Below are 16387 nucleotides of genomic sequence, written 5' to 3' on the forward strand. Positions count from 1 at the left end.
CTGACGCGAGGAACTTGTGTGTAAATTTGTAGAGTAAATTCTTGTTACAAGATCGTCAGAGTTTGTTCGGCCTGTTAATCCTTGCAAAGCAAGAATTTGTTTCTAATTTGTACTGCTGTAAAAATGATTTTTCAACCTGAAAAAATGTATTCAGGAAACCGATCGTTTTCGATTACAATAAAAAGGGAATCAACTAAATTCGACAAATAATTTTCGGGATGAAAATTCGTAAGTACACCCCATTTTCACGCAAATAGGCGAAAATCGCAAAATTCAAGGTATATTTTACGAGGACTACAACACATTCCGTTATGAGCAGAATCTCAGACATCGAAGGAAAAAGAGATCGATTGGCGTGGAATGGACCTGATATGTTTAGCTCTATCCTCCCTAATTGGGGAATCCCCCTCGGAACTAAGCAAACGTAAAGGCGTCAGTGAGCAGGGTTGTCGGAAAAATTCTCTCTCGGCGGGATAAGGTTACATCACATAGACCTATATACACTATATACGACTTGTGCACACTAGGGTGTGTCCATTTTTTGAATGTTTTAATTTTAAAAACGACTAGTGAGAAAACGGTAAAATTTCAGGTTCAAAATTAACCACTACCTTTAAATTTTGTGTAATACATTATTTATCTAGTTGGAATTTCATTTGAAATTATAGAAAAATACGAAAATTATTAAAATTATTAAAAAAAATTTAATAGTTGAGCTTATGAACCGCAACAGAAGCAAACAAGATGTCGCTTCTTTGGTGGACTCTGTTAAATAGCATTAAATTTACTACATAAATGACATATGGCTAGATCTGTTGTTAAAGTTACATATATTTTCATTTTGTAATAAATACACATTTCCATACATTTTCATGTGAATGTAATAAACACTAATTTCCACATATTTTTATTTTCATTTTCATTTTCATGTTTTTATGTAAGCAAGTCTCACTTTAAACAGTATATGAATATGTAGTTTGTAGTTAAATCTTACTTAATTTTCACTTTTTAACTGTGATTTGAAGTAGCTAAACCTCTCTCAAATCAATTTCTGAAGATAGTTTCAGATTCAGGATTAAAAACAGCATTACTTTGTTACTAGTCATTCTAAATTTTTCAAAAATTTTAAATTCACCCATAAAATTGACACACCCTAGTGCACACCATGCAATGATCCCCCCTCTACTACTCCCTACTACGTCACTGAGTTCCAACACTTCCAACTTCCAATAGCTGTTCCCCCTCTACTATTCCCTACCTACGTTACGGACAATTAGCTGCGGCCATGTTTTCCCTCCATCTGTTAACCCTGCCAGCGAGCATGCTACGAACTGCAGACTCGGCGAATATCCTCGCTAGTATGTGGGATCAATGAGCGGTTAAAATGCTTGGCTCGTGAGATGCTTTGCTCGCTGGAAATTGTCCATAAGCCGAGCGTCGAGCTTAGCACAACTGAGGCTCAGGATTGCCAGAAGTAGGGATACATGGCCGCGTAGGGAACTGAGTGACGTAGTCACGGAGTAGTAGAGGGGAATCAGCTTATAGCAATAACGGTTTATGTATGTGTTAGAGACGCGGGGACGCGAATATGTGTACAAATCGTGTTAGCTATATATATACATATACTAGCGTGTGTACAAATGTGTACATAAATAATAGCTCTATGTGACGTCACTATACCTTGTCCCTACGGTAAGGAATTCTTCCGGCAACCCTGCCGAGGCTCGTCGAATTTGTTTGTATAGTGTGTGGACAATCGTGAGTTTGTCGACAAGCTTCATGCGAGTATCATGCGAGCACGCTTGGGGAGCATGCTCGCTGGTGTTTGGGCACCTTAAAAGACAACGTTCATTCTTTCTCATTCCTTTTCTTCGACTGCCGACTGCCACTATCGACAAAATATAATAAACACTAGTTCGAGACGAAATATGACGATAATGGCGTGCGCTCTTCATGTTGTAAGACTCTGTTCAGTGCCGAGTGGTGATCTTATAACGAGAATTTACTGTACTGCCAGCGGTGCTTTAGTCAGGTAGTGTACGGCAACGGCACCTACAAATACCCACTTACTTCATGGTCAAAGTGATGACATATGACGCTACGCGTCACGGGGGTCTTTCAAGGTGGGTACGGCAGGGCTGAGCAACTTCTTCTCCAATGGGGGCCGCACAATGCCCAACACGAGTCAGCCAGTTCTCCCATCATCAATAATATCAGCTATGTAGAAGCGCGAGCTCAGAGTCTAATAGGTATGGAGGGGATCGTTCTTCTACATCGCTACTAGTGATCCTCCAGGGTGTGATTGGCATAACTGCAGTCATTTTGGGGCAAAACCGGAAATAAACCTAACCTAAACGTTTATCTATCTCTTTCCAACAGTATTTCTCTCTCTCTTTCTGTCAGTATTTTTGTCTCCTATCAGTATTTTTGTCTCTTTCTTTTTTATAGTTTCTTTCTCTGTCTACTTCCGCTTTTACTCCAAATCGCGGCAACCAATCAGCGACGATACACGTTGTTCCGATTATTGCCTAGAGCAGCAAAAATCAGATGGGCAGTCCGAGGACGCTAGCATCCATAGCGTCTTGTACGTGCTGCATGGAAGGGGGTGCTCGAAGCCAATGAAGCGACGGGCATGCCACGGATAGGGAAAACTCTAGTAGTGTGCGTGTAGGCTCATACCCTTAAGGTGAAATTCCACGGCGCGTGTTTCGCCGACTCGCGCTCACCAAGCCGTCTCGCCGAACCTGGGCGAGCCGAGCCGCCTCGCCGAGCACGCGCCGTGGAACTTCACCTTTAGGGCCTAAGGACAGACTACTAGAGTTTTCCCTATCCGTGGAACACCCCCTTCCACGCAGCACGTAGAAGTCGCTATGGATGCTAGCGTCCTCGGACCGCCCACCTGATCTTCGCTGGTCTAGAGGATCACTAAGCGCTACAGCTCAGCGGAGCAGGCAAGTCGGAAATGGGTCCACATGCGGCCCGTGGGGCGCGAGTTGCCCAGGCACTGAGGTCGCCGTCGCCGTGCCTAGCCAAACTAACACGTGCCGGCAGTAGTCTAAAAATAAGTAAGTCCCGTCCCTTGCGTCATAAACATTTTACGTGTATTTTCAAAAATTAATAACTCTGAAACGAAGCCTCAAAACGCAATTTCATGATTCATCCAGTATAGAGTCCACCCTATTCAGCCTGAATATCTTCTAAAGTATGTGTTCTACAAAAAAGTGTTTTGCGTAAAAATCGCACGGTATCGAAGGGAACATGTGATGCTGAAACTGTTTTCTTAAATAATCTATTTGTTTACAAGAAATCAAGGAGACCCTGAATTTTTTAAGTAGAATGCATACCTTTCGGTCTGAAAATTTAAAAGAGTAGTGTGGGCTTGGGAATTAAGTACTCTTTTCGACCGATTTTCAGAAGCAACGCCCTCTTTCTCCCGCCGCGCGTCTTGGCACCCGCGACGGCCGTGTTGCCCGGAGCTCCTCAGGCCCGTACCATGTGAACCGCGCGTGGCGCATTAGGGCGACATTGTATCAATAGGTATCCACATCGTCCTAGAGAGCACGATTGTCGATACATTTTTGTTTTGTCAACATGCCACGCGCGGTTCACGTGGCATGCGCCTGAGGTGGCTTGAACATTACGGCCGTCGCGGGGGCCAAGACGCGCGCCGGAAGAAAGAGGGCGTTGCTTCTGAAAATGGGCCGAAAAGAGCACTTAATTCCAAAGCCTGGTGTAGTGTATCTTTTATAAGATAGTATTAAACTGTATTTGCCCTAAACCTAATAATTAGCGAGATATTTGCAGAAACATCATTCATGGTCTTCACTACTAACTTTTGTTACAGTAGTTGCTTAAAAGGATGGCCGTTGATGTCCATACACCTGTTATTATTTGTATTAGGATTAGTACCAATAAAGCTTAATACTTTCTTAAGGATACTAGGCAATCGTTTTTGTAAAAAAATGAAGCATTTCTATTTAAATTAATTACAAAGAAATAAATTGAAACTGAAGTCTGTTTTTTGACACAAAGTTGATTAACATCATAAGCTTTAAAAAACATGTTTGATTAGTCAAAAATATACATTATATATGACGTTACAAATGGATCATTAAAGAGGCCTTTTAAAAAAGTTTCTTTTGTTTTGCAGCGATAACTCAAAAACGAAGGTTCCAATCGATCCAAATTAAATTCGAGCATGTTTGCAAAATGTATAGTTTCTGCCTGAACCTAATTTGAAGTTAATAAAAACTTTTATTCTTTATGAAAAGAAACTAAAACCTCATTTTTCAAAACGCATTCTTTGAAAATCACCTTCTCCTAATTACCGTTTTCATAATTGTGCTTCTTTTACAGATCCAGTGCAGAACCAGAGGTATTCTGTTGAAGAATTTACAAGTAGGTCGCCGAATTTCGTTTCGTTCTGTCAAAATCGCTGCAAAACAAAAGAAACTTTTTTAAAAAGCCACTTTAATAATCCATCTGTGGCGTCATCTATAATGCATATTTTTGGCGACACAAACATGTTTTTCGAAAGCTTATGATGTTAACAAAACATTGTGTCCAGGAACAAGTCTCAATTTCAGTTAATTTCTTTGTAATTAATTGAAAAAGAAATGCTTCATGTTCGATAAAAACGACTGCCTTAGTAGGTTCGATCCGGTACAGCGCAAAATCTCGCCGAGCCACACAAGTATGCACAAGGTGCATTAGTATATTCAGGGTGTCTCAAAATAATGGGACAATCCAAAACATGCAATTTGTTCATGTAAAAAGAAATCAAAAAGTCTTTTACCGTTTTGGGATCCTACGCTTCGTTCTCGAGATATTAGCAGTTGAATATTAGCGATCGAACTTCCAGGCCGTGCAGTTTAAAGCCGAAATAGCTGAGCGTGAAACAGTGACCGCTGAGACCCACACGCACGAGGTACGCATAGATACAGACCCACATACACAGTGGAGCCGACCGTGCCGGTTCAATCCATGAAAATAGGTTAGCGCGGTCGGCTCTACTATGTCTATGAACCTGTATCTACGCGCGCCTCCTGCGTGTGCGTGCGTGCGTGCGAGCGTAAGCTACCACGTACCCAGCTGACTCGGCTTTAAACTGCATGGCCCGAAAGTTCCATCGCTAATATTCAACTGTTAATATCTCGAGAATGAAGCCTCGGAACTCAAAACGGTAAAGGACTTTTTAATTTCTTTTTGAATAAACAATTTGTATGTTTCAAATTGCCCCATTATTTTGGGGTACCATGTATAGCTCTATACACGCGAATTCTCCCCTTGTGCTAGTCCTTACTACGTCACTGAGCATGAGTTCCTACTTTCAGTAGCTGTGCCCCTCTACTACTCCCTACTACGTCATATGAGGTGGTTTTTTGGCAACCCTGGGGAGTAGTAGAGGGGGAATCGTCTACTTTTGGATCCAATATTGCAGTGTTACTGGAATCGTCCAGACGGCTCAATCCAGTGCTGGCTGAGGCGTAGTATAGTGTACATGTGTTTACAAAACACATAGAGTCATATGTATGTGTGCCACTAACACTTTCTACGGTGCAAAAAAGATTGGAATAAGGTAGACATTGACCGATTTCCACTCAAACCACTGGCTTGATTCAGTGGCTGGACTAATGTAAACTTATATTTACACAGTGTAAGAGCCACGAAGGCGACATTCCCATCTATGACACATTGTTCTGTGGCCTGGATAACCTCGCCACTGAACGCCACGCCACCATGTTTTATTCTACAGAAATTGTCTTGTATAAGGAAATTATATCTTGCGAAACAATGAATGTAACTATTTGATATTTAGGAAATCTATTTCTATTATTGTGGTAAAGAAACGAAACAGTGAAAAAGGCATTCTCTAGTGCTATTTATTTGCAGTTTATTAATATTGTTCATAATGTCGAATAAATATCTTTCAATGTCGAAGAAATATTATTAAAATAGAAGTCAGAAATTTAAACGAGTCGATTACTTACAGAATGTCAAGGCCGCGCGTCGCTTATTGGCGCTGTGGTCCGCACCACAGAATATCGTGTCATAGATGGGAATGTCGCCTTTCGTGACTCTTTCACTGTGCAAGTGCGGGCCTGTTCGAGATTCATTTTCACTTAGTGTACAAATGGAAGAGGAGTGATTCCACATCCAACAATTAATCGAAAATATACAATAATTTTTTTTATACTGCCCTTCGTTCTCGAGAAAATTGACTTTGAATATCGATCAGGTACATGCGGACGCACCGAAATACAGTTTTCAGCGTCTGAAGGGCAGGGTGATCTACCGTCAAATGGGGTAACTTTGACCACAAAGCGCTCTCTTCCTAGAGAACTAAACACGTTATGACATTTTATTCTATAGTGTTGACTTATTTTTTCATGTAGAATCACCAGCCTTTCGCTTGTACCACCAGTTACAGGACACCCTGTATACAGGGTATCTTAAAAATGTTTAAGTTCTTTGAAACGGGTGACTCGTGGGGTGATTTGAAACAACTTTTTCCTAAGCGAAAATGTTCTTCGAGGTTTGTTAACGAAATATTAACAAAAAACACCGACCAATCAGAACGCGAGTCTGCCAGCCGAGCTCCCGCAGTAGCGTGGCTACGCGCTGCACTTGTACTGCAAACAAGCAAGTCGACATCCACCGAAGGAAATTGCGTAGAATAGCAAATAAAAAAGACCTAACAATTCATTTGCAGCTTGAAAACCTATGCCACTAAGTCACTGTAGCAATCCTGGTCATCGACGGATGCGCCTAGTGCACAGCTGGTCCCGAGTATACGACACGATCCAAGCGCAGCGCGCAGCCACACTACCGTAGGCGCTCGGCTGGTAAGCTCGTGCTCTGATTGGTCGGGGTTTTTTGTTAATATCTCATTAAAAATGTCTCGGAGAACATTTTGGCTAAGGAAAATGTTTCAAATCACCCCACGTGTCAGCCTTGTCAAGCACCTACAACATTTTTGGGACACCCTGTAAATGTATAAAATTTCATTACATGAATCGCTAATTAAACGCAGAAACAATCTCTAAACAATACAAAAGTTAATAAAAATTTGCGGTTTTCCTGGTAGTGAATATGCTATCATTAATCAGAAACTGTTATCCGTTTACCACGCGGAACCCTAGATTGGAATGGCGTAGGCGGCCCTTGATTCTTTTGGGCCTCAATCGGTGCCGCGACATGAGTGATAAATTGACGAGTTCGCTATACCTTCGTGCTGTGATGTACAGACAATGAATTCAAATCCCTCGGACCGACCACACATACACAGTGAAGGAACCGACTCCTCTTAAGGCCCCCATACACAAGCGAGTATGCCCGCTGAGCGTACTCGCATAAAGCTCGACAACATGCTTGCGATTGTCCACACACTATTCGAACATATTCGACATGATACAGTTGTGCGCTTGAGTCCAAGGTAATTTCCAGCGGGCAGAGTATTTCACGAGCTGAGCATTTTAACTGCTCGTTGATCCCCCACAGTAGCGAACACGTTCGCCGAGCCTGCAGTTCTTGGCGTGCATGCTCGCTGCTGTATGGGGTCTTTACGATGCGCCCCGACCTGCGCCGGGCCCCGAACCGAACACCATGTCAGACCCTATAATGTCACACGTTCCTACGTGTAAAACACACATTTCTACTGGTATTCGCCAGTTTAGACAGAGTCCGGTGGCTCGCAACAGCTAAAAATTAAAGGACAGATACTTTTACAGTTGCAGACCGAAGGTTTGCCTGCCATATGACCCGTGGGAGGGACCGCGGGGACCTCGGGGCCCTCAACAAAAGGAAAGGCAGGCTTGCCGTGATGCTCGGGTTGTTTCCAACCGATGTCGGGAGAGGCACGTCGCACGGTGGTACGAATCGTTGAAAATGCGATAAACAATCCTTACTTAACATTTCACCGTTTATATTATGAAGATAGTTTTTCGGCGGGTTATGAGGTTGTAGAATCTGATTTTGAGGTTTTAACAGCGATAGCGTTTTTATGAGAGAAGAAGGTATTGAGCGCGCGGAGACTAGAGGGTGAATAATTTGTATAAATTCACATTTCAAATATTGAAAAAGTTTTCATTTATCCATGAAATGAAATGATGCATTCATTCGATGTTATTAAATATATAAAAAAAATCATATATAACAGAAATAAGGCAGTACATGTACAAGTAAGACAAAATATATAATTATTTTATCAACATCCCCACACAGAGCTTAGTTTTAGTGTAATAAAAAATTGGTCTCAAAATCAGATTCTGCACCCCCCCCCCCCGAATAACCATCTTCATAATGATAAATGGTGGAATGTAAATCCAGTAAACATAAGGATTTTTCATTGCTTTTTCAGCGATTTGTACCACTGTGCGTCGCATGAAAGGAATGCCACACCCAGACAGCGTGAACAACTGTAGTGGTGTATCCCTATACCTTACACCGCCATGAGTCGCTGTCGTTCTTGCCACTGGAGGTGTCAAGTAGTTAAAAAGAGCAATACAAGCTCATTAGCGTAGACTGTCCCTTAGAAATTTCGAAGCATACGCTTGGAAATCCCGTAGAGTGCCAGCGGTAAGTATACAAATGAGGATCCACCTCACCGATTTCAATGATTTTTAAATATGTTATCAGGACCATGAATTCTCAACAATTTTTTCCCTATACGCATATCTCCCGCTTGGCTCTAGTTCTAGAGATATTCATGAAAAAACTGTTGGCAATTTTACTTTGATGTGGGTTACGTACCGCTTAGATTTGAACCAAACCGGTCAACTTGTAGAAAAGCTGCTTCCTCGTGGATTTTAGTTTCGGGTTGCCGTTTATTAAAAAGTTATAGGTTACCCTTATTGTGTTTCCTATTTTATCTGTGTCGGTAGTTAATTGGGGCTAGGTTTATTTGACACCACCCCCGCCCCTTCCCGTGAGAGGGGCCGCCAACTTTTAAGAGATTCAAGATAACAAATGTGTTTCAGAAACATATTCGCCCGACAGCGGTAAATCAGGTAGCCCAGCAACTTACGGATGCGCACCATCCACGAGTTGCTGGTTCAAATCCCCATGACCATGACCATTTCTGAAACACTTTTTCTTATCTTAAATTTCCCAAAAGTTAACGGCCCTCCTCATGAGGCGCTGCTAAACAACTCCCCTGATAGCCAGATCTGGGCAGCAGAATCTGACGTCAGAACTGCAGCAGTCTGTGTCCGCATTTGGCTGCATTCTGATGTGCAGAGCCTGAGGTGCAGTGCCTGATGTCAGATGGACAGCAGATCGACAGCAGATTGACAGCAGATTTCGCCGTCTGCTAGGCACAGCAACAGCGCCATCTGTAGGCAATTGCTTGGTAATTCTGGACCTCAGATGGCGCTGTTGCTCTGCCTAGCAGACGGCGAAATCTGCTGTCGATCTGCTGTCCATCTGACATCAGGCACTACACCTGACTGCACCTCAGGCTCTGCACATCAGAACGCAGCCAAATGCGGACACAGACTGCTGCAGTTCTGACGTCAGATTCTGCTGCCCAGATCTGGCTATCAGGGTCTAGCTCCAACCGACTACCGATCAGAGTGTTTTGCGAACATTACGTAAACTAAAGCCAAGCGGGGCTTATATGTACAGGAAAAAATTGTTCAGAATTATGATTCTGACAACATATTAAAAAATCATTGCAATCAGTGAGATGAACCCTTATCTGTACAATTACCGCGATTTCGGTTCGGGGCACGGCTCTAATCGGGACACACCCTTAAGACAGGGCCCATTGGTGCAACTGCCCACCGCACACGATCTTTTCGAGCATTAGAAAGGGTCTTATAATCGTATGATGCCGCTCGCACGAAATGGACCGACGCTCCACCAGCCACGCACGTCGAAAACAGTGGATAGACTAATCTTCTTCTACATATCTTGCTTTGTGTTTATCTGGCACCGGCTGTTGAGTTCAGTAGCCGAAACAAGGGTTTTACACGTCGCCCAAGCCTATTTGAAGGTGCTAAGAATCAGTGACGGATTTATGAAAAAGGGCCAGGTGGCAATCGTTCTGATGGGCCCATTTCTTCGGGGAATTGAAAAGGTAGTTTACTAAAAACGGGCTCAGTGTAATAATACAGAAAAATATATAGTTTGGATAAAATCATAATGTTTTTTTAAAGAGGGGGCATTCTGGGCAAGGACCTAGGTGGCAAGCCTGTTGAATCCGCCACTGCTAGGAACACAAGTCATCCGGTTCACTTTTTACCTAAATATGCCAGATGTGAGGAAGATAGAACCACTATATCAATTAAAAAGTATTATCCACTGAACAAATTTTAACTTGCAATTGCTTAATGGCGAATTCGATATTCCCAATGAAGGAATTATAGTGAATCTATACAGTAGGCGATGCATGAAGGAATGTGCATCGTGGCCATAACAAGTTTTCATCAAGTGTATTTATTTACGTTGAGGGATACTATTTGGAGACTTCAGTAGCCGAATGAAGCGTTTCGCACTTCGTACCGTTTCAGCTAAAGGTGCATGCGAAAACAATGTTTTGTACACCTAGAATTTTCTTGCATGGTGAATCAACGCAATATATATGACTGGCAAACTTAATTATTTCGAGAAATAGAATAATTTAAAATAGATAAAGATATAGAATTATAATTCAGTGACACGTATCTGTATATATAGTGTGTTACAATTATGCTATTCCACTGTTGTTGGTAGATATTTCTAGAAACAAGTAGGTATGTATATATAGCAGTAGTATAATTATATTAGTAGGTATTTATAGCAATAATTATCATGTTATTACTTCCGTTAATATATACACTAATAATAATAGACAATAAATACACATATGCAACTGATATGTACAAGAAAAAAGTATGTTTATGTTGAAAAACACATATTCGCCTAAGTCTTTTCGACGACGCGCGCCTGCATTCGCGTGAGCGGGGTGGCACTTAAATCTCGGCACAGCACGGCCACAAACGTTTCCGACGGGCGCCTCGTCGTAAAAGTTGACCCTTTCAAGTGCTCCAACGTGGTCGAAACTCGTAAAAATGAACCGTGCGCGGCGCGCAGTTGCACTATTGAGACCTCGCCTTTAGGCGCAATGCGGAAGGGAGATTAGAGAGCGTGCCTAACGCATTACGCCTAGGAGAGGCCGGCACCTTCACTGTGTGTGAGCGTGTGCGTGTGTGTGTGTGTGTGGTTGGTCCGAGGGATTCAAATTCACTGTCTGTACATACGTTTTGTGGGCGCCACAGCGCCGGAGTCACACTTAGCCTCTCCATGGGTTATCGACAGTCGTCGATACTCTTGTATATTTTCAGGCAGGGAGTGACGAATTGGCCATGGCTGACTAAAGTCACGTGCATCGATTTTGCGAGGACGCATCCTTGGGCGCATTGGGGGGAGAAGGCAGTTTGGGACTGCACTCTGTAAAAGAAACATCCAAAATACAGGGTGTCCCAAAATTGCGGGACAATTCAGAACATGCAACATCCTGATGCAAAACGACATCGACAAGTCCTTTACCGTTTTGGGATCCAAGGCTTCTCGGAATTCGAATATTAGCATTTGAACTTTCGGACCACGCAGTTTAAAGCCGAGTCAGCTGATCGCGCGAGAGCGTACGCTGCCACGTACGCGCAGGAGGCGTGTGTAGATGCAGGTTCACGCACACATTTGAGCCGGTCCCACTTTCATCCAATTTCACGGTTTGAACCAGCGAAGTCGGCTCTACTGTGTGTGTGGGTCTGTATAGCACCCGCAAAGATATAGGGAGGTCGTAAAAGCGGTGGCGTGTGTCTATTTACATGTTTCGAGAGTCGGAACAAGCGACTTGACAGATCAATGGGCAGATAAGCGTCTTGAGCCTCACTCAGAGTCAGCCTCAGGGCTTAGGGCATGGTGTGGCCTGAGACTCACAATTCCTACTGACATTCCTACAATAGTAAACCACGTACGGCCCTGGGTGCCGGGACCTCAAAGACCGCCGCTATTCGTGTGTTTCATTTACGACCTCCCTATATCTGCGGGTACTATATCTACGCGTGCCTGCTGCATAGCCCTGCAACGGGCGGGTTTGATCCGCCCGTCACCCGTATGTCGATGCGCCCGAACCATCCGAACCCGAATTTTCATTAATCCGCAATACCCGCGGCTAACCCGCCCGTACCCGGGGCGGATGAGTTGTTTCATCGTGGATTTCAACCCCCCGAGGCATCCGAACAGTCACCAGTCACGGGTAAGAGCGAGTAACAGTGTGGGCCAGAGCGAATCGGATACGCGTGGTGACGTCATGACTGGTGACTGCTTCGGTCCGTGTTCGGCGTTCGGGTGCATAGAAATCATCGTTGACCCGACTTATCCGCCAGCGGGCACGGGCGGGTCGGGTGAATCGAAAGACAACCGGGTAACGGGGGGTTGACCCGCGATGTACTCGCCCGTTGCAGAGCTCTGGTCTGCTGCGACGTGCTAGGGGTCACTGCTCCGCGCTCAGCTGTTTCGGCGCTGAACTGCGCGGCCCAGAAGTTCGACCGCTCATTATCTCGAGAACAGAGTCTCGGATTCCAAATCGGTAAAGGACTTTTCGATGTCTTTTTGTATCAGGATATTGCATGTTCCGGATTGTCCCGCAATTTTGGGATACCCTGTATAAACGTTATTTTACGTATGACCAACTCAGTTGTCCATTTGTTTTACTCCCTCTACGATATAATTAAACATAGATCGAATGAGGTTATATTTGGAATCATTTTCATAAATTCTCGTTCATTCGTCCATTGTACCATCATGAAGATTCAATTAAAAATATAGATATTTCACTTTTTATTAGTATTAGCAGGTGTTTAAAACGCAGCATAAACTAGACAAAATTATTGTAAACGGTGTATCGCCAAATCTTGTGTCACTCAAAGTGTTAAAAGTTTATATACGAGAAGGTGAGAAATTTTTTGGAAGAAAAACATAAAAGGATGAAGAAATCTGAGAGATCAAAGAAGGAATTTCATCTTTAATTTTCCGAGTATAATGCGATACGCGACAACAGAGGCTATATTTTCAGCGATTTATATCTCAATAAAAACTAAATAATTTCTAAAAGTACGGTAGCAAATTATTTGAAACCAGCTGTCGCGAATATTTACAAACACTAACACAAAAGTAGGAATAATCAATTGCACTGTACGTACATTCAATGAATGTAAAAAACCGATTATCCCGAAAACAAAGTTTAGTACAGAAAACCTTGTTGTATATTTTCGAGTTATTTTAACAAGCAAAATCATTTCTTTTTTTTATTGTACCCGAAAATTATGGCCCACCCTGTATAGTGAAATAAGCGAATGCTGGGGAAGTTATTAACCCATCCTATAAGTAACACGACTTTTCCGAAGACTGGAATAAAACAACAAAAAAAACGCAATGTTACACTTATTCAGTTCGTATGAAACAGGAAGTATTGCGGTATCCGCATTTGGCTGCGTTCTGATGTGCAGAGCCTGAGGCTGTGATGCCAGATCGGGGACGAGTTCCCTCGAGAATTTCCCCCACCTCGCGCACACTACGCCACACACTGTCCGTGAGTTGGACTCCGAAGTGCCGAGCTCACTGACGCGCTGCTCCGGCGTAGTGTGCGCGAGGTGGGGGAAATTCTCGAGGGAACCCGTCCCCGATCTAGCATCACAGGCCTGAGGTGCAGTGCCTGATGTCAGATGGACAGCAGATCGACAGCAGATTTCGCCGTCTTCTAGGCACAGCAACAGCGCCATCTGTAGGCAATTGCTTGGTAATTCTAGACCTTAGATGGCGCTGTTGTTGTGCCTAGCAGACGGCGAAATCTGCTGTCCATCTGACATCAGGCACTGCACCTCAGGCTTGGCACATCAGAACGCAGCCAAATACGGACACAGACTGCTGCGGTTCTGACGTCAGATTCTGCTGCCAGATCTGGCTATCAGAGCAGATAGTAATATTGACGCAAATCAGGGTGATAAAATCAGGTGGCCCACTCTGTACATTTAATAAGATGTTCTGTTATTTTAGATTAAGTTCTTTATTTCCACCTAGAACAAGTATGGAAAAATCGTATTACTTATGGACAGGACTTAATGTAATGGTTACTTTTCGTCATATTTACGTTATTGAAATGCTACGTACAGTGTACCTGTATGTGCATACTGCGAACGTTTGGGTACATAGTGTAGGATACACCTGAACTTTCTTGTTATGTATTTTAATTTGGTAATAGAGACCAATTATTATAGCTATCACTGTGCACTAAATACGCGGCATTCGGCATATTTTAAGTAGCACCTGTTTTAAGTGCTTAAGATAAGTTGGAAATAAACGAATTCCTTGATTTTTTCTCGTTTGATCAAATCAATTTCCTAGTATTTCACAATACTTCATAACCTACATAACCTACAAACCTAATCTGGAGATGAAAATACGTACGGGCAGTCCCATTGGACCAGCTTCTCCTTTGCCACCCCTCTCTCCCTGTAATGTATAAGGAAAAGTTACGCGTAAAAATGTGACAATTATACGTTGTGACAAATATACTTTGTCATCATTCTCAAGATTTTATGCCAAAAGTGCGTTTGATGTTACATTACTTATATAACATATGTGGACTTACGTACAGCATGTCTCAAAATAAGGGAAGAACCCAAAGCATGCCTTCCGAATGAAATGGAAAAATCTTTTCGCGACGATACTCTCCTAATGCGCCTGCCGGAATCGAAGAATGGGGAATCGAGCGCAAGAATGCTGACCTTTATTGGTTGTCATTATTCTAGGACAGTCTTACTCAAACTTTTAGGCTACCGCCCCCTTAGTTCTACCAAATTATTCCAACCACCCCCTGCCATATAAAGGGTGTTCTATTTCAATCATTCCACGCGATTATCTCTTAAAGTTTAGGATCGCATCGGCGAAACCCAACATGGTGTTACGACAATTACGACTATTCCGAGCGTTCTAAAGTTGCAGTGCGTCGAATATTATTGGGTAATTATTTAGAAGTTTTCCATCCTCACCGATTTCAATGATTTTTGGATATGTTGTCGGGGACACGATTCTGAACAACTTTTTCCTACACATGTTACCGCGCTCGACCTTCGTTTTCGAGATGTTCGCGAAACACAGTAGGTACGCGTCCGTGACAGCGTATGCGCCAGTACGGGACAAAATAAATGACGAAGCTGACCTTCGTTTCCGAGATATTTGGGAAAAACTTCTTCTGACTTATTCCGACGCAACGCATTCCACTTTCCAACTTGTCCCGGGTATTAGTATTGGTTGGGGCCAGATTAGCGCGGGGGGCGCGCGCCTCGCGGGCGCGTAAAGCATGACAGTGAACCGATATGAGTCGGGGTGTTGACAGGCATCCGCAAGTTTCCGGTTCAAATCTCTAACCTCACATCAGTTCGCTATCCTGCTTTACGCGCCCCCCGCACTAATCTAGCCCCAACCAATACTAATACCCGGGACAAGTTGTAAAGTGGAATGCGTTGCGTCGGGATAAATCAACAGAAGTTTTTCGCAAATATCTCGGAAGCGAAGGTCGTGCGGCGGTAATATGTATAGGAAAAAGTTGTTCAGAATCTTGATCTTGATAACATATCTAAAAATCGTTGAAACTGATGAGGATGGAAAACTTCTACAATTGATATAATTGATATAAAACATTCTATTGATATAAGAAAATCTGCACGTGCGTTTATAATTACACACACTTAGTGAAAATCCTTATGTTTAACGCCCCCATGCGGCTCCCTTAATGCCTAATGCCTCCTTAGATAATACAAAGGGGATGGCCCTCAAGAGGACGGTAGCGCCTGCTTTAAGAAACATTGCTCTAGAAGCACTCTGCTTGTGCAGTGAACATAGCTAATGGTTGCTCGCTCCAAAGAGATTCCCGCAGTGTGTGTGTGTGTGTGTGCGGGGGGTAGTCAATAGAATTTTGACTTCTATAAGTTATTTCGACAATTTCGTATATCTATACCGTCTTGTACCAGTTACAAGTTTCTCGCAAGCCTATGTGAATAGATATTTCTAGTCTCAACATTATTTTCCCTAGTAGCTGTCTCAACCAAATGTAGACTCTCGTGTGACCAGAGAGAGATTTTAACTATATAAAATCTGGAGCTTCATTTTCGAGTTAAAAATACTTAAGAATCACAGGTTAAAAACAGTGACGTGGTGGTGAAACATAATTCATTTGTAATATAAAGTTCTATTATAATCACTAGGTCATTAATGAATTGTGTTCTACTGCTCTTCTCATTTTATAAAACGAAAGGAATATTCATATGGTCCTATTGTGTATAAACACTAATAACTTCACGAGATACTCGTACGGGTATTATAGGAAATTGTATACAATAGA

The 16387-nt window shown here is 42.9% G+C and overlaps 1 protein-coding gene across 21 annotated transcripts in view; it reads right to left on the reverse strand.

The window, feature by feature from the left end:
* Positions 1–16387, reverse strand: part of LOC143373925 (uncharacterized) — a 476822-nt gene that overhangs the window by 31380 nt on the left and 429055 nt on the right. For 17 of the 21 annotated variants that reach the window (XR_013086560.1, XM_076821632.1, XM_076821639.1 and 14 more), the window contains one exon: positions 14452–14496. Coding sequence is in view for 18 of the 21 variants with exons in the window: in XM_076821632.1 (XP_076677747.1) it covers positions 14452–14496 (45 nt within the window). In the remaining 3 variants the exon portion in view is untranslated. Of the gene's footprint in view, positions 1–11240; positions 11431–14426; positions 14497–16387 lie in introns of all 21 variants that reach the window. The other 4 variants (XR_013086561.1, XM_076821645.1, XR_013086562.1 and 1 more) reach the window with 2 other exon arrangements.

The sequence above is a fragment of the Andrena cerasifolii genome, chromosome 10 (genome assembly GCF_050908995.1).
Source record: "Andrena cerasifolii isolate SP2316 chromosome 10, iyAndCera1_principal, whole genome shotgun sequence".
NCBI classification, from domain to species: Eukaryota; Metazoa; Arthropoda; class Insecta; order Hymenoptera; family Andrenidae; genus Andrena; species Andrena cerasifolii.